Source organism: Cyphomyrmex costatus, unplaced genomic scaffold, assembly GCF_001594065.2.
Source record: "Cyphomyrmex costatus isolate MS0001 unplaced genomic scaffold, Ccosl1.0 scaffold1275, whole genome shotgun sequence".
Lineage (NCBI taxonomy): Eukaryota > Metazoa > Arthropoda > Insecta > Hymenoptera > Formicidae > Cyphomyrmex > Cyphomyrmex costatus.
In genome coordinates, this window is record NW_017275255.1 from 103,831 (window position 1) to 127,530 (window position 23,700).

Genomic DNA, 23,700 nt, shown 5'->3' on the forward strand with positions numbered 1-23,700 from the left:
TATCAAATTGATTTTTAAAATATACTTATCGAATCATTTCATATCTCAAGAATAATTTCAACGAACAAATTCTTTAGCAAAACATGCAACTGCAAATAAGACTATAGAGAAATATATAATTCAACAGATTGGATAAGATCCTATTATAAAAAAATATTCGTAGATGTATACATATATTTCTCTCGAGAAACGGTGCGACAGATTTATTTACGTTTCTATTACTCTAATTCAGTAATTCTTCGTTTTACCGAGACTTTTCTCTTTCTCAAGTGAATATCTTTTATACTTTAAAGCACGAAGTTTTTTTAAATTTTAGACCAACGAGTGTCATTGAAAAAATAGACGCTAATTGTGGCGGGACATTTGACAGAATAATCGTCGCAAAAGTCAGCGTTCGAGTTGCGGGATGGAAATTTCGTTATTCCGCCATGCATGGCAGAAACCAGTTGCTCTGGTTCGCCCGACGGATGCAGGATGCAGCTGGGATGCAGTGGGAGGACGTACCTATATAGGTAAAGTAGTTATGTCTATATATCTCGTCCAGTTTTGCTCCGAGGAACTACCTTTCTCTGACCAGCCGACAAAAGGGCAACCACAGATAAATGTAAATATGTAACTATAAAAAAGAAGAAGAAGAAAAAAAGATAAATACTTACGGTCAAAAGTCAATATTGTGAGAAGGGTCCCCCGTCGGTCTTCGTTCGGCCTGCTCAAGATGGAAGCTGCGTTTGGGAGACTTGGCGCATTTTTCTTTGTTTCCAGGGGAACAGCCGCCTTCCCTCGTTATGATGTCGTTAGATTATACACTTAATCCTGCTGCTATCACGCGATTTGGAATTATCGCAATTCCGAACGTATTAAATCACCTCTCGTTTCCGATTCAATGACAAACACTACGGAAATACGTACGTTATTGTCGAACATTTCCGTATGTTTCAGCTCGAATAAATTTAGATTTGACTGAGAGGTATAAGTTATTACCGGCGAATAATATATTTAATTATTTAAGTATATCTCATCCATTTTCAATCTCGTTTCGATATAAATAATAAATCCAATTCTTCAATCGAATTGTCTCCTTCTGTTAATTTAGTAATGCTTTTGTGTCACACTTATAATTATTTTCCATATTTGAGACAACAAATGAAATCTCGTTTCGCTCGGCCGAGCGAATATTTACGCTTTCTCCGGAGCAATTTCGGTTAATACAGCTCTAACAATCCCGTATGAGGGGACAATTTGTCATCAACACGGCGATATTCCGTCTTTGATTCGGTATACGATAAATCCGCTGCGATTTCAGGCAGCGCATCGCATGTCGGCGCGGGAGATTCGCGGTCGCTAAAAATCACCCTCTGCATAATGCAGGCATAACGATATAAGCGCGATCGGCGCCAAACTTTTACCACTAAAAGCTTTCGAATCGCTGGTAAATTTGTCACCGGGCAACAGCCCGTTCGACCGATAATGGTGCGCGGCGGCGGAAAATAATCGCCGGCTCGCATTACGGATCCATTACATACGGGATCGCGCGCCCAAACACATATTAACCCCCGCGGCGTTTTGTACGCGGGTGCCCTCACCTCGCCCCACATTCGGCTGCGGATTATATCGAGCGCAAAAATGATCGATTATAAAACAGTGCTCGTGCAGACGCGTTCGTCCTTGCACCCTTCTCGACATGGAGAGTATCCGCTTTTCGATAACGTTATTAAACGATGGATATTATCAGATAATAATAGTCTGCAATAGTTAAAAAGTTAATTTTCAGAAAGTGTATTTATAAATCCGCTGTACGTCCCACGCATCCCGTGCGAATCCTTTTTTTTTTTTTCCGATCAACTCGCATTCGCTTGGCAACGTTATGGACACACATCTGAATGTCGACCTCTTGTTTCCGGTAGTTAAAATCGATTGGAAAAGGCATTTATAAACCTGCCGTATGTTTCGTTTCATACATCAATTTTTCGGCCCCCTTGCAATCAGTGTTTCTTTCTTTCTCTCTCTTTTTTTTTTTTATACATATGAAGGTACACATATAACGCTTTTCTTCAAATCCCCGTAGAAATTTTCTAATATATTTGGAACGACGATATTATGGGATAAAATCTCTAGTATCCATGTAGTAACGCCACACAGCTCGAAACGCGAAAGGGATTTATACGTGTTATTACCCTCCGGTTGTTTTACAGCCAAGAAGGGATTAATATATCTCGGCGGGCATTGTGTAACGGATACATAATGCCTAGAGGGGCTAATTATTGCTTTTCATCCAGATTCGTTGTGGAAAAACAGTCCGCTCGAGCTCTCCTTCCGACGCTCAAAATGTTCTTGTATTTTTCGATTTATTAATATAAAGCAATATTACCTTAATGACACGAAATCCAATAGGTGTTCGAAAAAGAGGTAACACGAAAAAAGGAGCGAAAGTTATCTGATTAAAAATCCTACAAAAATAAATTTAGAAACCCATCAAGTATAGATACGTCTATTTGACGTATAAAATTTAAACTGCATTTTTAAATTATTTTGCAAGTATATATAGAAATTAAAGTAAATATCTTCTGTTATTATCATTTGTTTTGATGAAGTACGTATATTTAGAAATAAAATAAATTTAAAAGTATTATTCAAATATATATATTCTGAAAACATTTTTAAAGTATCTCTAATGCTCAATTTCTTTACTTCCAGATAAATAACAGATAACTTTATCCAGGAGATATCTCCATTGTATTCTGGCAGATATCTTCTGGATAAAGATTATCTAGAGGTTAAAAAATTGAGCATTAGGCTAATTCTACAATGTGCTTTTCATTTCCTGTTTCTTGCTGTATGTCTCTGTTTGTCATTTGCCTTTTTGATCAAGAAGGCGAGAAACAAACGACAAGCAACAGGAAACGAAAAGCACAATGTAGAATTACCATAAAAATCGATATAAAGAGAATATAATTCTAGAATTAAAAAAATATTTAGAAATTCTTTTATTAGGAGCTTTATCTGATGCAACCACGCGAAGGTTTTTACTTCCCGCTTTACCTGCCTCTATCTAGTTGTACGCGGGTTTCGTTAAAAGTCTGCAGCTTCTTGTCTCGAGAAGACAAGTGCGCACAGTGCGGACGCTACCGCGTTGAAAAGGCTGACGAGGCCGAGGGTTGGTAAGCGTTCGAGTCCACCTCTCTTCCTCTCTCTCGCTCTCTCTCTCTCCTCTTTTTATCGTTTTATTTAAGGTTTTGTTTCACCTTGAGGAGAAAAACGGACGCTGTGTTGAATATAGCTGTACCTCGCACACCAACGCGTATCTTCGTTCCTTCTTTCCGTCTTCTCCATAATGACGGTTCGGTTCGTTAATTGAAACATTGATGCAAGTTCGTAACTCATTGTGAGTTCCCAATGGAACGTCTTGCGATAGTTCTACTCTCGATTGACGCTGACAATATCTTTACTGTCCGTACACGTTGATCCTTGAAATACAAACGCGATCATCGGTGCAGCTATTAAGTGTGCAACAAATTCTAATTTAGCGGAGTTGTCTTCAGTAAACGATAAGAATCTCATTGATAGTCTTCGAAATGTCGCGAAGCATAACTATATAGAATATTTACGTTCGTGAGAGCTGTTAGTGGTCTTCTCACAAATATTCTAGTTGGTAAACTAAAGTATCACACTCGAGTGGCTTAATATTGTTGTTTTTTTTTGCATGATTAATATGTATTCTCACAATCGTGTAATTATACACTGCATTATTGCAAGCATTTGATATCGTTCTTTTATATGAGCGAATGTATATTATTTACGAAGCTATCAACAAATTTAAAAAAAAACCTTTTGTAATTAAAGTAAAATGTTAACTGAAATATTGTAATTTTGTAAAAAAAACTTTTGCAATCCGTAAAGCTAGTTCGAAATTCGTAGTGCACTGTAATTCGTGATTCTGTTACTTTCGGAAACCCCTTTGTATCTCAAATATATTTTCAGTTCTAGAGATTGTTCACAGATTCCTAAAAGTATCTTTAACAAATTTATGCTCTGCTAAGAATTTATTGCAAAAATATCGCCTCAGTTAGGATTCAGACCTAAATCTTCCGACCTGCCAGGATCAGATCTTTTCAACAGACTACTGAATATAATATCTATTACAATAATCAGTAAATAGTGAGAGAGAGAATGGAAGACGTTCTTTAAACCTTTGACTCTTAGAGCCATAACATGCAAAAAAGTATTTAAGCAGTAAGATGTAAACAGTAAAGGAATTTATCATGACAGTAGAGATTGTAAGATCACAACGTAAATAGTAAGAAATCCAGCATGTTGATTTCCTTATTGTTTACGTTTTACTACTGAAGTCTTTTGTTGTGCCACGGTTCTTAATATTTACTAATTATCGCAATAAATATCATTATAAGGCCTCGGTGGTCGAATGGAAAGACGTCTGTCCTCATAAGTCAGGAGATTCCAGGTTCGAATCCTGGCTGAGGCGATATTTTTTACAATAAATTCTTTGCAGTGCATACATTTGTTTAGGAGCAGATGCTTATTAGCATCTCCATTAAACTTGACGATCAATATAATCTGTAATATTATTTCTGCTGCAGTTTACGATTGCGTTTTTCAAGTCCGAGAATCGGCATGAAATTTATATAGAACCGAAAATTATATTTGAAAATTTATATATAAATATTATTAAACATCAAGATTTGTTTCTCGATTAAATATAGGATTCTTTTTTTTTATGAGTTATTCACTTATTCTATTTTTCTTTTTAATATTGTTAATATTTTGATATATAATATTACAAATAGACAAGCATTAATTTGTCTTTTGCCAAATAAAATAGACGTAATATGTATAACATACAGTATCATTGGTTATATTACCAGTATGAATTTTTAATTCGTGAAAAGACGTGGTACTACGTCATCAGTCGCGAGAGAGAATATATGTTAAAACGTTTACTTAGTAATCCGGTTTATCCGTTTATTATTATATTGCTGCGTATTTCTCATTCAGCTTGTTAATTCCGAGCAATGATTAACGCGCGAGAGAGAAAGATTTCTGCAATCTTTTTATTAAATACTGAATCAAGATTTCACAATCAATCGTGAATCGACATAGATACATATCGACAGATCCACGCAGATATGAATCGAAGGTGAATCGCGTGATCCTGTTTATTGTGAATAATAGAAACCGCTCGCTGGCCGATCGAACTGGGCGCGTCGGGCTTTTATTTCTGCAGAATGCAGGTGTTACTCTCGCTGGAGAGGATTCGGGTCTACGAAAGAAAAGTGACGTTCTATCGTAGATCAAAGATCGACGCCGCACCGCCGCGCTGCTGCATCGCCCCGTCATTGCCTGGTGTGCACGCACAATTATTATAACATTATATAGGGTGTCTTGGAAACAACGCATATCAATGAATATACACGACGCCTGAGGTATATAAAAATTTTGCTAGATATCTGAAAACAATTTTGTTGAACTATATATAAAATCAAATAATTATGTAGGACGTACAAACTAGTTACTATGAATGTCATTTGCAGCATTATTCATTCTACTTAAAATTGCTACGTAATTAATTAGGCGGTCCGACAAAATTGTTTTCAGATTTGTGTCTAGCTAAATTTTAAGATATTTCAGCAAAATTGTTTTTTCTATGTATAGGACAGTAACAGGACAGAAACGTTTTGACGTGCACTCGATGCATAAATCGCGCGATAAAGGATTAGCTCTTTTCATCCTGCCACAACTTCAAATCTTGTGTTCAAATCTTCATATTAATTCGACATAGACATATCGCTCTTTTACTTTAAAAATAGTACAATTCAAAAAAACTGTGATTCTTAGAAAAATGGGAAAAGCTATTTTTCAACTTTATTGAGAAAAAAGTCTGGTTGGATTAATTAGAATTCTGGTTGAAAATGGACGAAGCAGAATTTTCTGGTTATATCTGTTATATAGAGTTGAGATAACCGGAATTCTGATTGATATAATTAAAAATCTTCTGGTTCGTCTATTTCCAATCAAATATTTTTCTCAGTGTTGACAAAGAATTATTACAATAACTATTCAAATAATATCAGCAAAAATATATTCTTAAACAATTAAATGCTTTGTTTCAAGCCTTAAAAAAAATCGCATTTTCGAAATGCAACAATTTTAAAATAAATGATCCAGTTTGAGTCGTGATGATTTTGATAATTTTTTAATGAAAATAAGTTACTTTTAATGATTAATAAGATAATATTTTTCGAGCTCATTCATATCGTTTGACGTAAGGACGTGATCTATTTAATTTAAAATAACAACACATGCTCGTCTTATTAGTGCAATTTTCATAATTCCAACACGTTTATAATCGTTTTTTTTTTTTTTTTCAATTAAATCGCGACGTAGCATCTTAACGCACCATAAACGTGTCTTCGGTAGAAAAAAAAATCGGCGTCTTTTTTATCGAGGCGATAGCCACCCGCTGAAAGTACCGCGTTGCGTCGCGCGATTTTATTAGCGCGCGATGATTAATATCATTACCACGGCGGTCTAAACGGCCGGAAGACACGAGCCATCGCGCGGCTCCCATCGGAATTCCGTTCCGCGGGGCTCGCCATTGAACCCATGAATTATTATACTCGGGCGTGAGTCGCGGGTTTAAGCGGCCCTGGAAACGGCAGATCGATATGGCGCGCCCGCGCAAGGCGCGTCCGCGGGACCGTCGCTTTTGCCGTTCGCGTAAATGCGCGTAGACGCGTAGACGCGTACGGCGACCGCGGCAGTCCCGCAGCCCCTTCACCGCCCCGCGTCCACGGTGACACGCACGCGCGCACACAGAGGCATATCCCACCTGTGTGTACACATACAGGTCGTCCCCGGACTCTCGCTAACGCCGCGTCACCGCCGCACGTCGGGAATACCGTCAGGGATATTTCCTTCGCCGCCAACATGGAGGCGATTCCTCGCGAACGGGAGAGCGGAGGAACTCGATCGTCCCCGAGTTACAAAAGGGTCGGAGACGAAGGTTTCGCCTTCCTTCGCCTTTTCGAAATATGACGTCGGGGAAAAGCGAACGCCGCGATGGAGCTCTCTGTTCAATCCGTGATATCTCGAGCGGGGAGACTACCTCAACGGAATTTTTATTTGATGATTTCCAACTCAACAAAATATATGTTAAAAATTCACGATAGCTGAAGAAGTTTAACGCCGAGATTGCGAAAGGCAGGGTGACAGTTTTAATTCACTCCTTAAGATTAGACATTGACGAAGCTGGAATTAGAGCCACGCTCTAAAAATGACGCTCGTTATCAGAGCTCAATATTCTTCGTGAATCGAATTCTGAGAATATAAGCGCTTGCTCTCGCTTTTTTTTTTGCATTAATGTTAGTTATTTTTGGTTTAATTTGAATGAGGGAATAATCGTCGAAGTATTTGAAGAAAAATAAGTACTTGAAATCGTTGATTGAACTTTTAATAAGATATAACATAAGAGATCGATATGTGTGATTAAAGTAGTTAAAACAGACTGTAAGAGGAATATCGGGACACTCTGTACATAGGAAAATAGAAGCCCGGTTGTCCCGCGAGGGTGACTCGGTCTATCTCGCTGATAATAGCTCCAACCACGTACTTCGAAAGTGCTTTCAACATCCACATGAAATCGATAATCGAGAATCTCAATAAACTCACTTATTTTGTTAAAAATTTATTCGTTCGCTATTATTCTATGTATGTGTGTGTGTTTGTTATACACTTACACTTCAGGCTTTTGGAAAGTTTGGAAATATTTTTTAAACATTGACGTTTGTGGAATAACTTACTCAAATATACCAGTAAAAATACAATGTATTTTTAACAATACTTCTTCTGATTCAATAACAGTTGTTGTATCTAAAAAAATGATCGTCAAAAATACATCGTTATGGATATTTAATAAATAATTTCAAGAAAATTAATTTAAAGAAAAAAAAATGTTTCCCAACTTTTGAGCTGGAATGTAGTCCGTCTTATGTATATAAGTACTTTGACTCTGATCTTCGATTTATGATTTATGAAGCGAAAAGCGAAATTATCTATTGTATATATCTTCAACGTCATCATATTTATGGTGTTAAGGTAAAATTTTACTTTTTGGCCGAAAAACACAATGGGTAAAATATGGGTGTTTTTGTAATCTTAGGTCCTTAGATTAAATAGATTCTCATTCAACTTTCATACTTTTCTATCTACTAATTTTCAGTTAGACTTTCGGGTTATCGAAATTTCTCAACTATTCCGAACTTCTCGGTTCTTCGCTCCTGGTTTCCTAAGACTTTTGAGTTTCCGGATTATTTTTCAAGAGCTCGGGTAATTTCCGAGCTCTTAAAAAATAGTTACTAACGTATTATAATTTTACTATTGTAACCATTAGAGTATGAAGACTAAAAACAAAGATTCAATCGACGCGTAGAATTATAATATTTAATTAAGTCTATCGTCGTTTAATAAAATTGCAGTTTTCAAACATGCTCAAATATCGCACGATTTCCTGCAAAAAATTAAACATAATGTAACGCTAAAAAGATTTTAAAAAAGTCCAAGATTTAAACAATATTATAAAAGCATTTTCCCATGTATTCGGTCTTCCTTTTGACGAACTAGATTTCATGCCATCAAAATATAATAATGTTTTACGTTAATAAAAAAAAAAAGGATATACGAGAACATATTCGATTTACAGTCGAATCGGAAAGAAAGATACGGTTTATTAAGCGGCACAAGCGTACCAATCCGACGAAAAATTAGGACACGCGGGGGTACGACGCACTATACACGCCGCGGCGTCGGCTAGGAGAAGGTTCCAGGCCCGTAGTAAGGGAACAGAAGGAGGGAGGTTGATGGGGAGAAGCTTTTAGCCAAGCTAGATGGTGCCGAGATAACGGCGCGTCGAAGTGCAGAGTGCGGCCATACCGTACCGGTAGTATAGCATCCGTTCTATACTAGCCTGCGCGCGCGCACGCTCACTCACACACACACGCGTGCACGCGGTCTGCGCGGCAGCGTGTACATATTTTCGGCGCCGATATGCGCTCGCGGAAATCGACGTGCGCTCACTAAAGAGCGGCCGATCTCGCCGCGCGAAAATAATACCGTAACGCTCCCTGCCGAACGTTCACTATACACAGAAATCGCGATCGCGATAACAAGATACGTTTTAGAAAACAAAAAAATTCGAATAGAAAAACGACAAATATAAACGGACTAACTGATTTTTCTGGCAACAATAGTAGCGAGGTAGACTCGTTTGTTTCTCTGCGACAAATTCTTATTTAAAGTGTACGAGAGAGAAAGAAGGAGGTTGAACATAAAAAATTATAAAATTGAAGAAAAAGGTATTTTTCTTACGTACAGTGCTTGAATCTGTATGTATTAGTAAACGAGGAATAACAGTATGAACGAAGTAGATTCTTGCTTATTGAGCAAAAGTCAAATACGAGAAACTCAGTGTATACATACATTATATACAGGCCGTAGACTGGCGCTCATACCGTCGTTCGTATAATTGAAGTCTTAAAATAAAACCCAACCGCGCCACAGCTCATCGTTCATCGTCGACATATACAGATTGATTGATTCCTGGATGTTTGAATTTCGTTTAATAAATAACTACATGCATCTCTCTCTCTCTCTCTCCTCTCTCTTTATCTCATTCCTTCTATTTTTAACTTTTCCTTTGTCTACAATTTTTTATCTGTCTTATCTGTACTATTATTTTCTCTTATCTTTGTTTTCTTTATTTCATTTTGTGAATATTATTTTGTGTCACCATTTTTCATTTTCATTTTTACATTTTTATATTCTTAAATGGCTTGCCCTGTAATATTAATAAACGCTTTTATCTTTTTATCTCTCTCTCTCTCTCTCTCCACTCATACTTTCATCTGTTTATCGAGACTACCTGCATACTATTAACTCCTTTGTAACTTTAGACTCAGCGTACATTGTAATGTACATCAAATTTGAAAACATTATCCGTTGAAATTATTTAATTCTCTCGACATCGTCTGAGATCTGTTTTACATAATAACGAATATGTTGGAAAAATAATGAAAATTTCGAAAAAAATAAATGTTTAGCATAAAGTATTTATTAAAGTGCGCATGAATTGAATAAAAAAAATTTTTAACATGATTCCGGTAAAATCAGACCTGAAAAAGTTATGGAGTAATAAATATGAAAATTAGGAAAATTTTCTTTTATTACTTTTTCAGCAACACGAAGATTTCGAGTGGACAACTCTCAACCTGAAGGATATTATACGTTTTAAGAATATTTCCGTGAAGGTGACAGTAGAATCAAACCGAACTACCTGGTCGCTGAATGACACGCGTCATAAAGTCTGGCGCCAGAAGTAACGATACAAGACGCATTTAACATTTACTATTGTCGGGATCAGTCTCTGAACCTTTGTTGAAAAAAGCATCGTCTTTTTTATAATCTTATGTTAAATTAAAATATCACTTTGTACTACAAAGATTCTTAATAAGATGCATATACACGGAATCATTACGATAGCAAAGACAATAATATTACACGATCGATATCGTTTTATCTCTTCCTTTCTAGTATCGATGCGTTAGTTCTAAATATAAGAAAATTTTTTGAAATTAAATTACGCGTACGAGATGTAAAGATTAAAAATATTAAAATTGATTAATTTCGGGTGAATAATATAAAATTCTCGAGAATTTTACAAAAACTAGTTTTTATATGATTGCCGTTTGATAACAATTTTGATAAGCGGAAAATTTTACTTTTGTCCATAATATGTGTATCTATAGACATACAAACACACATATATATATATATATATGTGTGTAATATATCATTCTTATATACGATCAACATTGTACTGCAGAGACTGAAAACAATATTTATTAAAAGTTCTCCGAATCTACGAGGAGTTATCCTACCTGAGTTCGTACTTCTTTTAGAGCCTGTCCTCATTAGCACAAATTTATTGTTAGAGAGACATGATTGATGTTTGCAGTTTCTTGGTTTTCGAAATCTCGAGCACCTTCGATGCGGTTGACAGTTTCCAATGAGTATAGATTCTTTTCCAGGGGAAAAGTTCTAAGAACGAAAGGCATTCCTCTGCTGTGTATCATCAAAATCCATCGGAATTAAATCTTTTTTGTAACAAAACGATTGTCGACAGAGAATGATTTTAATAAGTTTGAAATATTTCTTTTTTAGGAATAAGATGTATACTTTTATATAAATATTAAATAATAATACAATCCATCCGAGTTAAAGATAGTTTACTTTTTAACTTTTAATTTATACGTAAATCAATCTATTTTTGTGATTTTAAAGTAAATAATATTAACGTATGCGTTTAGTATGAATAATAAATTAAATTTGAATAAATTTTTAAATTTAGATTTTCTTGAGTTGAATTTTATTCCATTGTTAAATTCATGACATATTTAGAAGGACTGTGACGATCTAGAAATAATTACAAAAATAGTTAAAATAAGTTATTAATTGACAAATATTATAAATTTAACAATATATTTCATATATTATTAAGTTATTGTATTTATATACGTAGAATAAAGACGTGCGAGACTGTCCAAGAACCAAATTAATGATTACGTAGAATTTGGACTAAAATCCGTGAACTTGACCCATCCCGGTGAAATAAAAATCGGAATGTACCATAAATGAAGCAAAAACGAAGGTTCTAATAAAGACAAAAAATGAGGCATAACGAAACGTAAAAGAGCATAAATATCCCAACTTTCGTCCAACTAATCGACAAATACATGGATGAAAGTGAACACATGAAGGACACATTTCAATTCACGTTAGTAATAAAAAATGAAAACGAATGTTTATAAACATCCGCCTGTGTAATTGGAACGATTTAATACGTAACGTTAAGGTTTCACTTCGAACAGATATTGCATGTTCTTGAATTCATTAAAAAATCTATTGTAATAAATAGTTCTTAAATTCATCAAATTTATTGTAAATAGTTGTGCTACTTGATAATAAAGTTTATTATTAAACTATTGTAGACACACATAGTACATATATATTTGTTGTGTTATACAATGAGAGTACAATAGAAAAGAACGTTTGAAAGCTAAAGAAAATTAATTTTTCATACATTCGTCTACGCTCTAAATACGTTCTTTAGCCTCCGAATGGAAATTAAATAAAAAATACAAAAAACCTTTTGTTCTCTCTTTGCATGAACACAAAATAGATATTTAACTTAACGAGAATGAAATATTTGCTCCTTTTATGCTACTTGTTTATGTTTGTCCAAAACGTTATCCTCCTCTGTTTCAACGGATCATCGTTGGACTGATAAACCGCTGTCAGAGTTTTATCTCTTTCTACAGTATGGAACACGCTTCTGTAGACTCGCCATTGGGATTCCAAACCTGGCTTGTAGGAAAAAGAATAGAACAGCGAGTGGCGCCTTAACGCGCAAGGGACTGGCAGCCACGACTAGTTGTCGCTCTTCACGGAACTAAATCCTACCTACTTAAGCGGCTCAGAACAGCTCCCGATACGATGGATGGTCGTGAATATGGAGGTCAATTGGCTGGCCCGAGGCGTCTCTCAGTGCGAAAGAAAACCTTAATCCGTCCTAGGTTTTACGCTCTTTCCACAACGTTGTTCCCTTTTCTCCCCTCCTCCTCACCCTCTTTTGTTCTTCATCTTTAAATGCGTCCTTTCTACCCCTGCTATGTAGATTTAAATATCGCAACATCGAACAGGTATGTGATTTAAGCTTCGTGTCTCACGTCTAATAACTAACTCTTTTCGAGTGAAATGGAACACGCTGGTTGACAATGAGTGATTCTTTTCGTAGAGAACTACATGAAAGTATTTCGGTACTTGTTTCTTTACCTATTTATACCTTTATTCTTTCTATAATTCTATAATTCTTTTGATTTTAAAACATTCTTATAAAAATTTTTTATTACAACTGTAAAGTCAAAAACTTGATGAAGAAAATTGTTTAAGAAACATTTGTTTATATCTTCTTTCAATTTGCAATGCCAAACGTTAATAATTCCATGAATTGTCATTAAATCAGTGTATCACTTTCATGAATATTAATAAAAACCGAGAGAACTGCAAGGAGTATCTCAAATCAGAGAGATAGAGATTCTTGTGAGTGTTGAGTTTCGTGTCAAATTACTATCTAGTTCGGGAAGTCGCACCCGAACATTCCGAAATAGAGAACTGAGAGGAATAGGACGACGAGTACCCGGGCGGCTCGTCGTAAGCGTTTTGAAGTTCGCGTGAATTATTGCGGACCATCGGCATGCCTTCGATGGGTTCGAGCGAGAAACTTCTGAAAGAAAAAGGAGACAGCGCGAGGGGTGGAGTGATGGGGGGAGGGGAGGGGAAGGGAGACGGAGAAAGAAGCGTCGAGGAGAGAAGCATCTGCTCCGGGATGCATTCGGTGCTGATAGCTTTGTCGGCTTCCCGCATCTACACGCTCCTACGCGCTGAGCCGCTTAAGAAGCCTTCCTTTACGCTCCCGCCACTTCACGAAGCATCCCTGTCCCGCGCGCTATGCCACCCCATTGTAAAATCTTATAATTTCGAGGCACGCTGCGCTTTACCGGTCGCTAAGATGGACGGTCATCTAACACTCGATATACTATATCGTCAAGAAAACGTTTTCCGATTCACGACGGCAAGTCAGAGGAAGCAGAGGATTCCGTCGTTTTCCACATTGCGACGTATTAGAGAGAATTGAATAGCGTCGTCATTTACGTCGGACGTTCTGGGACTATTCGAAACGATTTTTTACTCCGACATCGTAATAAATATAAATTTAATAATACGCAACATAATATTATGTGTTCAAGTATTCTAATTATATCTTAACGCTAATAAATTAAACACAACTTTGTAAACTATTAGTTACTCACAAATTTTAAGAACATATTTGGTCAATCTATTCGCATGAATAAATTCTCTTCATAGAACAGCTGCGACTCCATTTCATCAAATTATCATAAAATTATATGTAAAATAAAAATAATATAGGATAATAAAATTTACACTTTAAATTTACAAGGGAAAGATAGAGAGAGAGAGGGGGAGGAGGAAAATAAACGTGTATATGTAATTTTCTTTATTCGTAACTATCTTAAAGATGAAAACTGTATTGTCAATTTGCATAAAAAAAATATTTAAATTTCGATGTAAACCGGTTTAATGTCTCGTAACGATAATGGTACTGACACTTTTACGATTACTACGAGGTGTACGTCGCAAACATTTACAGTAAGATCAAATGTATGTCATCGTGTCAAAATATATCGTTCGTGACTTATCTTCCTCGCTCGTGCACTTTGTAAGCGTATCCCGAAAATCCACGGTTTATTTCTGATCAATTCACCTTATGTGCGATTTTGTAAACGCAATAAGACACCATTAGGTAGGTATATGTTCCCGTAAAACGTCTCGGCTCTTTATGTATAGCTGAACTCATCGTTGAACCCATCGAGATAATAAAAGCGTTTCGGAAATGTTTACCTACGTTCTAACGACGATGCAGTAATATTTTCGTGACATCCAATTAAGTATCGGTATAACATTTGGAATGCATAAAATTGTTTAGGCAACTTTCGTAAATGGAGGTCAAATGCACGCTCATTTGATCAATTTACAAGCCGCAATAAAGGTATTACCGCAACGAATTCTTTCGATTCTTTTGACCGAAACTCGTATACAATTTTGTTATTGTTGCATAACGTTGTGAATTGAGTGTTTCTGTAAATATGTATGTTTAAACAATCCAAATACTACATATTCCAGATTATTTTAAAATTTGGCCTTTTAATTTTTTTTATTACAATACATTAATACGAAATTTTTATTTCTATTTATATTTAATTTTTACTACTTTCAATAACTTTTAACACTTTTAAAAGAGATATGGAACGCGAGATAAAGTAGAGATACCGGATCCGGAAATTTCTTTAATTTTTTTTTCTCACAACGCTCGTTTCCGTTTACTCGTGAAAATTTTACCTCCTTTAATATCGTTTCATTTTTAAAAGAAATTCTCTATAGACTGCGAGGTATGTACACGTTGCACGACAAGATGGATCTTTTATCAGCAAAATGGCCAGTCCTCGATATTGTATTCCTATCCCGGCTCGTCGACCGACTCGCTGACGTGTAGCGCGGATTAGCTAAATGTGCCACAAGCGAACCGCGAAAGCTCTTCCTTTTTTTGCCGTGCGAATCGCAGCGCGCCACGCGAGGCTGCTGCTCTTTTTGCTTCTTTTTCTTGCGCAAGCTCCTTTCAGCCTCGGTTCGAAGAAAGGAGCTTCCGCTTGAATCGCGCCGTTGTGTCGTGCGACACGCGAGCCGCGCCTACATTCCGTTCAAGTTTGAATTATTCTTTTCGTCGTCGCTACAAAGAGATCAATATTGATCCTACGAAATCGGATGGAGAGAACGAATGGAATAAATCGACATCGGTACTTTCACTTTCAATCAGGGGTTGCGCTTTGCATTAATTATGTAATCACTACAGCAATCAGATTTTGTATTCGTTTGCGATTATATGAGCGTCGCGTTTAGCGTTCACGCAAATATACCTATAGTGTTAGAAAACGCCGATATTATTTAATCTAATTTATGCACTAAAGTGACAAGACAATATCGATAAATAGCCGACAAAGGATAGTTTTTATTGCAAATTATAATACCATAATGTTGAATGTTTCACGTGAAATGAGACGCAGTTACATTTAGCAAATATATAATAGATATGTTATCTTTATCCACTTTAAACTACAATACTGAAGTCCAAATGGCATTAGCTTTCACTTTCGTTAATATCTTCGATCGATCGATCGATAATTTTCCGGTAATGTCGAAAGACTTAAGATATTGATTTTTACATTAACGCAAGCGAGTGTATAGTTGTTTTAATATAATATACTTTTTTTTTTACAGCAGATATTTTAACCATAATATCGATTTTCGTTCCCAATATTTATAGAAATATTTTCGTAATTATCACTAAATGTCCACTTTGAAATTATTTTTAAAAGATTTATGTACGCTAATAAATAATATACAACAATTAATAACAAAAATATTGCAACTGACATTTATATAAATATTTGTGAGATATACAGGAACAATTAAGTGTAATAAATCTCCTTCAAATTTCTCCTATTATTTCAGATAATTTTATTATATAAAATCTCTAGTTCGATAACAACTGACTTCATTCTATAGAAATTATAATTTTATATAGATAAAGATCATAAGAACGGCAAAAAAACGAGATTTTTTAATTTAAAGTTGCTGAAAGGGTGAGAGGGAAGGAGAGAGAGACTTAATTCCGCGTCGCTCCGTTTATTTTATAATATATTACCATGAATGTGTATTTTACAATGAAATCTAATGGATTAGTTTCTAGAATTGCCCCACCGAGAAACGCTATTTGGTACATTAAGAAAAAAAAAGGGAGATTCTAATTGCTCGGATAATGCCGCGCTTTTTTCTGGCTCGAGTATGAAAACGGTAACTGCTGTGATATTCAATCCGCCATTCAGCAGACGTAATCTTGTCAAACATTGATACAGTCGTGCGCGCGACGTGTCTTATAGAGACCAGACAATTTAACGAGACTTTCAGGCAAAAAGCTCGCTCTCGTTGAATCGTAATGTCGGATAATGTGGCGAGAATGAATCACACCGACCCGACGAGCGCGAAGGAAATATTTACTTCCGCGAGAGACGCGCGAGCTTCAAACTTTAGTCGGGCCAAAATGCCGGAGCAAAAAGCTGTCAGACGAGCCAAAATTTTATTTGATCATCCGACATCATCGTCCCTATCAGCGTTGATAAAGGCGACGTCCAGCGTTTATTCCAACGAGATTAAAAACACTAACCGGACGAAAAGGTGAGTTAATCTAAAATCTAAAAAATTTAAGGGGATGAGTTATTATATACGCGAGTGAGAGTTCGACGAACACGAGACTCCATTTACTTTAGAAAACTCCATTTACTGTCGATTCAAATTCTGCTCGGTGGGTCAGCTCGGCTTTGCATAACAACACTTCGACGCTTTTCAATCTTGGAACAGTAGCGCGTACATGACAATACAAATCGCAGATGCGTTTTCTTCGAAACCGGGGTTTTTCCAGAAAGTATAAAGCTGCCGTAAAAGAAATTAATTATTATTATAGAGAACGAGAACATAATAAAAACGCCTAATATTCTAGAATCACAAAGCGAACAGATGACGTGTCTATGCTTAATGTCGAAAGAGTTATGTATATATATGCGAATGTAATTAAAAATTATCACGCAGAAAGTATTAAAGACAAAATAACATTTTACTTCGCAAGCACTTTGTCGTTAACGAATATTACCTTCAACTGTGTTTGAGAGAAGAGAGAACCTTTTTAAAAATGTATAATATCTTTAATTGTGTTATTATTGAGAGAGAGAGAGAGGGGGGGAGAAAGAGGAGGGAAGGGAAAAGCTTTTTAATAATATAGCAGTCACTGTGATTCTGGTTCGGAGTACAATACTTTGTGCCTCTAGAATTAAAATGACAAATAACAAATATTTGTATTCTTTAATAGAGAATAATATCTTTTGTCCCCTCATCATTGTTCCCATCACGCATTCATCACTTATTTTCTTTATTTTGTCTTAATTCCTTAATTGTGCCGTGTCACTTTTTAATGAAATTGGAAGGCGACTCTCTGTATACCTATAGTAAAAATTATAATGGACGAGCGAAATGCAGCCTGGCCGTTCGCCGTTATTTTTTTTTTTTTTCGATTTCGGTTATACACGTTTAAAGCTATCGGCTAAGTATACTTAAATTGAAAGGCTATAGTACACCCATTCTCATCCGATGGAATCCGAACCAAACTTTTCGCTGCGCGATGTTTCTAGCCTCTGTCGGACATTGCGCAGAAATCGACCTAATCGATACCTCGTGCGGCAGTAGGAAGAGTCCCCGCCGTTCTCTACAGGAGACACGTTCGAAGTGTCCTCGAATATTCCTTTAAAGCGACGGTTTACTCAGAAAGGAGGACGATGAGGCGAAGGGAAACAGCTCGAGAGAGCTGGAACGTTTTCGAGATTTAACGCGGAATACGAGGGAATGAGAGATGTCGGGATGTCTGTCAATTTTGAAAAATTGCGCGTCGCGCATATAAGTGGCCGCCATTAGAGACATCTCCATCCGTGACGACGACGAACGTATAAGATACATCTTTTCGATTTTATGTACATATACATGAGGCGATGCGGAGTGTTCGGCAACTACCGGTCCACTTTGTTTTAAATATACGGAGAATATTTCGTTGTTACTAATAATCCAGACATGTATTTTGCTTGTTTCATGAAATTATTTAACTATTTAGATTAACTATATAATACAAATAAGAAGAAAAAGGATATTTCAAGTAGAACATAGAAATCAGTTAAAATGTTAAATCATCCATTCAATCCATACAACATAAAAATTTGCAAAAATACTGCTGCAACGTTTGCAATGTTACCGTAATATTGCTGGAACGTTGCAATGTTGCTGCAAGTTCTGTGTTGTATGGAATAATAATACCATGAGGACATCATCATTTAATTGTTACTTTACTTATCACTTATAAATTCGCTTATAAACAATAAATGAAGTAATAATAATGTTCTGCAGCAATCTCTTGTCCTATCTGTAAAAGAACAGTTTTGCTAAAGTATTAGATATACTTAAAAATTTATTATACCTAAGTATACAGATCTGAAAACAATTTTATTAGATTACCAAAATTATGTAAGACATTCAAGTTGGTTGCTGGATCGTCAAAACTTTTTACAGCGTTGCTCATTACGTTCAAGTTTCCTGCAGAATTATTTTAATGGTATATCAAAATTGTTTTTCACAATTTACATCTGTATCTCACTTTTTAGATACTTTAGCAAAATTGTTCTTTATGTACATAGATAAGTGTAATTCATTGAGATGCTCTGAAATTTTATTTTCAAAAAATATCACATAATATAAAAAATTACTACAATATTCAGCGCAGCAGCTCGCAGCAACATTGCTGCAACAATTGCAATATTACTGAAACGTTGTAATATACAGGACGCATATTAGGTATATTATAGATTTTTGTATGGATTTAAGAATATGCTTCCTGGTCGCGCAAGTCACGTGAGACAGTGCAGGGTCGCGATAGATATATCGCCGTCGGCACAACGAAATCGTGAGAGTCGAAGGAACAAACTTGAGGAAGAAAGAGAGTCTCGCGGAGAAAGGATATCGCGCAAAAGTTGCAGTCGAGCGGACGCGGGCGTAGCGTGCCACACGGACACGACATAGATACCCGGCCCTTAGTTACCGCTCATCGGGTAGCATCACGGCAGCTCGCAGATTAACGGAAGAGAAAGAGAGCTGGAGCTGCGAGAGAGGGAGGGAGAGGAACGATGGAAAATATGTCGGCGAAGACGAGCAGGCGAATACGACGATATATCGGCGGCGATGGAGGCAGACAGAGAGAGGAGAGACAAGACAAAGGAACAACGAAGGGCAACCCGGTGGCGTACAAAGGAGGGTAGCAGGAAGAAGGAAAGCGCAGGAGCAACACGGAGGAGAGGAAGAGAGAGATAGAGAGAGAGAGAGAGAGAGACAACGTGGCGTCGGAGGGAGGAGAGCGACGCGATGGTGGTGGACAGGCTACGGCGGAGGAGAAGGATGCGTGGAGTCGCGGAGGATAGGCAGGAGAGAGGATAGGCACACGCGCGAATCGATTAGGTGCGCGTCGGCCATTTTGTTGCCGGTTCGCCGGGTGGCCGCGGAGGCGTGGATCCCGGACGGCGTCGACTCCGCCGCGAGGACGAATCGGTCGCTGTCGCGCGCCGCTCTCTCGCGTTCGATAGGAACGCCCGAAGGAGGGAGGGAAAGTTATAGAGATATCCACACCGCGAGGTCCTGGGTTGAAGGTAGGGGAACACCACGGGTCTCTCGGCGGTGGGAGCGAGCGAGAGAGAAACGGAGTGGATAGTGGGGATCTGGCAGTGTGGGGTCCGGTTAGGTTGGGTTGGATTCTCCAGCAGACTATAGCGAGACATCTAACTGGCAGTCAGTGGCTCCCGGGGCCCCGTGTCGTCAGTCTCGTTGGAGTGGTTTCGTGCAACCGTGTCGTCTCTCTCTCTCTTCTCCTTTCTCTCTCTCTCTCTCTCTCTCTCTCTCTCTCTCTCTCTCTCTCTCTCCTCTCTCTCTATCTGTCTCTCTCTCTCTGGATGCCTGCTCTTTCTCTTTTCACCTGCTCCCCTCTTATCCCTTCGACCCCTTCTTTCCTCTGATCACTATACCTTTCTTCGAACGTCTCGTCCAGCTTCTGCCACAATGATTGTTTCTTTCGTTTGCTCTTACCGTTGTCTGTTGTCTACGTTCGACTCGTCTCTTCAAAGGTTACAGTAACGGAATATCTGTCGTTACATCGTGCCACTTCTCACCCGACGCTGCTGATGAGTGACGAGAACGTAATTGTGTCGCAATTCTGGTAAGGGACCGCGAGCAGTCGATTTCGAAGCCAGTTACTCCGGCAAGAATTGATCCGAGACATCAGGAATGTTCTTCAAGTTCTGCACCGTCATCGATCATGTCTGTGATCGTATTTGCATTTGACAACCACGAGAAACGTCCCTCGTCGAACTCGCAAGATAAGTTTCGCAACATTCAAGGAGTGCGTGTCGAAGTGTGGTGATTCGACGGAGATCCCGAAGAAGAAGAGTGGAGTCGAAAGTGCTAGGTGAATTGAAGGAATTCTCGACGAAGCAAGAGATCGCGGAAATATAAAGAATGGCGAGTTGCGAATAAAACTTCCAACGAAACGAGAGGTCGTGAAGGCGTTAGTTCAATTGGACGGGCGACAAGCCGAAATAATATAGATATACGTAGCGCCAATTTCAACTGCCTTCGAAATTGGCAAACACTTGCCAACGAACGTTTCGAATATTTATCGATGAAACAATAATACAGATCTTTGTTACGTTACTTTGACATTGAAGACTTTAGCGGTAGTCATGCCTGAGTCTCTGGCTTCTAAATCGCATAAGAATTGAGTTTTAATCATTCGATGACACTGGAAATCGACAGAAAAATCTGAAACTCTTACATTTAACGCGGGGACGACTCGACATCCCCGGTGAGCTTCGGTAGCGCTCTGAAGGTATCAGACACGTCGGGCCGAAGTTTCGCGAGTTTAAAGGGTACGGCCGGTGGTCGGCGTACGAAGGCTTCAAGATTGCTCGTAAACCGTCGCGCGAGGTGCGCAGGAGCGGCAGAGCTGCGGAAATAGGGGCTGCCGGTGTAATGCAGCGGGTGGGCGCAGCCGGGGGGCCCGGGCCCATCGGCTTTCAGGGCCCTCCGAGATCGCTGAAAATTTCACCGGTCAACATACAGGACGAGCCGGCCGACCCCACGCAGAGTGAGTACTTGAGCCTCTTTCTTCAGGTTTCACGCAGAGATTTCAGATATGCGAATCTTTTATAGCAAAACTACTTGTAAATATGTAAACTTCAACCCTAAGCTGTAGACCTGACACGAGGACCTATTGAACTTGTCCAATTAATGTCCTTTCGGAATTGACAGTTTCATTGGACCCTTCTCTGCAGTGACTGATTGGGTAGCAAAGATGGGTAAAAAATGACTATGTTCCGCAGAAGAAGCAGTTTTGCAAAAGTCTTTAGTATGATGATTCATCCTGTCCATAGTTCCTTACTAATCCAAGTGTATATAAACTAAAGAATTTTACAATAATTGCAAAATTTTCTGCTGAAATTAACTCAGAAAACCATTAACTCAGCTTTCTTTGTAATAATATTAAGAAAAAAAAGTATATTATTATATAATTAAAATTACTATTAGTTTTAATTCTTTTATCTATCTGTAGCACTCGTCATTTTATGATGCACCAAAATGTCAAGCAATTCAATTTTTTTATGTTAGATCTGCAAACTTGGATTATTCTTATTAAAATATAATAAATTATTCATTTTTTTTTTATATTAATTATATCATTTTGATTTCTTTAAATTAAATAACGCCTTTTAGTCAATATACATGTATTAAAGTCTCACAGACCCTGCAGTGTCAATTAACTGTGTTACAGATTTAGGCATCAGCTCCGGAGGATAATACCAGAGCAATCAATTCATAATCTCATCGATTTTCTTATTTCATAGAGTTTTGTTACTTTTTATTTCATAAAGTTGGTCAGAGTGAAAGAGAGAGAGAGAGAGAGGGGGGGGGGAGGGAGAGAGTCTGACTTCCGAGAGGCTCATATGATACTAAATATATAAAAGGGAGTTTCGCGACGCGTAGAAACTAATTGCCGTTTTATGTCCCTCATAAAGTAAGCTTAATAAAAGCATAAAATCTGTGCGAAGCAAGATAGACGCGCCGCTTGATGTGCACAATAATACACGTTTTAAATACAAAATTAATGAAATGGAGTTACTCTGGTCACCCGAGATAGGATACTTTCCGTTCCTTCGGTTCCATCGATCTTGATTCGCAAAACTCGCGTTGCATGCGCAACGAATCGTTTTTAATTTTCGTCCAGGAAGTGAATAAATCTCGTCCTGACCGACTCCATTAATTCTACATTGCAAATAATCTTGTTCGATTGAAAGCGATTTTTTTTTAACGATAATGGTAATTTTTTTCTATCAATTAACTACGATTTGCATGGCTTGCTACATCGTCGCTGTTTAAACGTTTAAAAAACTCGATCGCTTGAAAATTAACTTAACGTGTCACTTCATTGCGCGCACGTCGTAATCATTAGATGGTCAAATAATCCTCTCGTATTCTCATTATTTTACCGAATCCACGTTGGCATAAATCAGAAGGCAATTATATTATTAAATAATATAATGGAGATGTCGGATATATATATTACATATAAAATTATAGTTAAAAATTATTATTTAAAAAATATATATTACGTTTCTTTTTCAATATCTTTAACCGTTTAGCTGCAGTTTTCACGATTTGATCTTGACATTTTTGTATTCCGCTTTTAAAAATTATTTTCTTGGTGTTCGAGATCCAATTTATCCAATTTTATCATTACCCTTTTCTTCTAAATGATAGCAGATACCTCTCAGATTCGAAATTACAGAGAGCAAAAAAGAAATCCAGCGGTACCGGATATCACGTCGTTCCGAATGATTAGGTCGAGCGTGTCTCGCGTTTGACGCAAACTTCACGCACAAACCATGCTAAAGTATATCACACCGTAGTTAAATTATTACCCGCAGCATCTGGAATACCATAGCCCGAGTGCGTAAAAGAATGCAAAACGGCCTCTTTTCACGATGTGACGTTTGTTACAATTCTGTTGGCATTGAAATTACCGGGAAGTCGTCGTACGCGTGTCTAGCCATCGCAGGTGAATAAAATCTTTTTGCCGCGTGATAAGACGACAGTTAAAGTCCGCATGATTTATGAGTGACGACTTGTCGCGTTGCAGCGTGAATCATAAGAAGATTGAGCTCAGCCTGCGCAAAAAAAAAAAGAGGAAGGAAAAAATCACTGGATCCATGGATGCTTTTCGAGCAATTTACAGTTAATGAAGTGCACTTGTGGTAAATAAACCTTGGGACATCGTCCATTACCAAAGACGCATATCGCCTA

The 23,700-nt window shown here is 37.5% G+C and overlaps 1 protein-coding gene and 1 non-coding gene across 2 annotated transcripts in view; both read left to right on the forward strand.

Moving 5' to 3' along the window:
- Positions 1–4,406: 4,406 nt before the first annotated feature.
- TRNAM-CAU (transfer RNA methionine (anticodon CAU)) lies at positions 4,407–4,480 on the forward strand. Its single transcript has one exon. It is a non-coding gene; the product is annotated as a tRNA-Met (tRNA).
- A 12,324-nt stretch (positions 4,481–16,804) lies between these two features.
- Positions 16,805–23,700, forward strand: part of tup (LIM1_Isl and LIM2_Isl domain-containing protein tup) — a 42,110-nt gene continuing 35,214 nt past the window's right edge. The window contains exons 1-2 of the mRNA XM_018550754.1: positions 16,805–16,938; positions 21,237–21,487. Of these exons, the coding sequence (XP_018406256.1) occupies positions 16,805–16,938; positions 21,237–21,487 (385 nt within the window). The remainder of the gene's footprint in view (positions 16,939–21,236; positions 21,488–23,700) is intronic.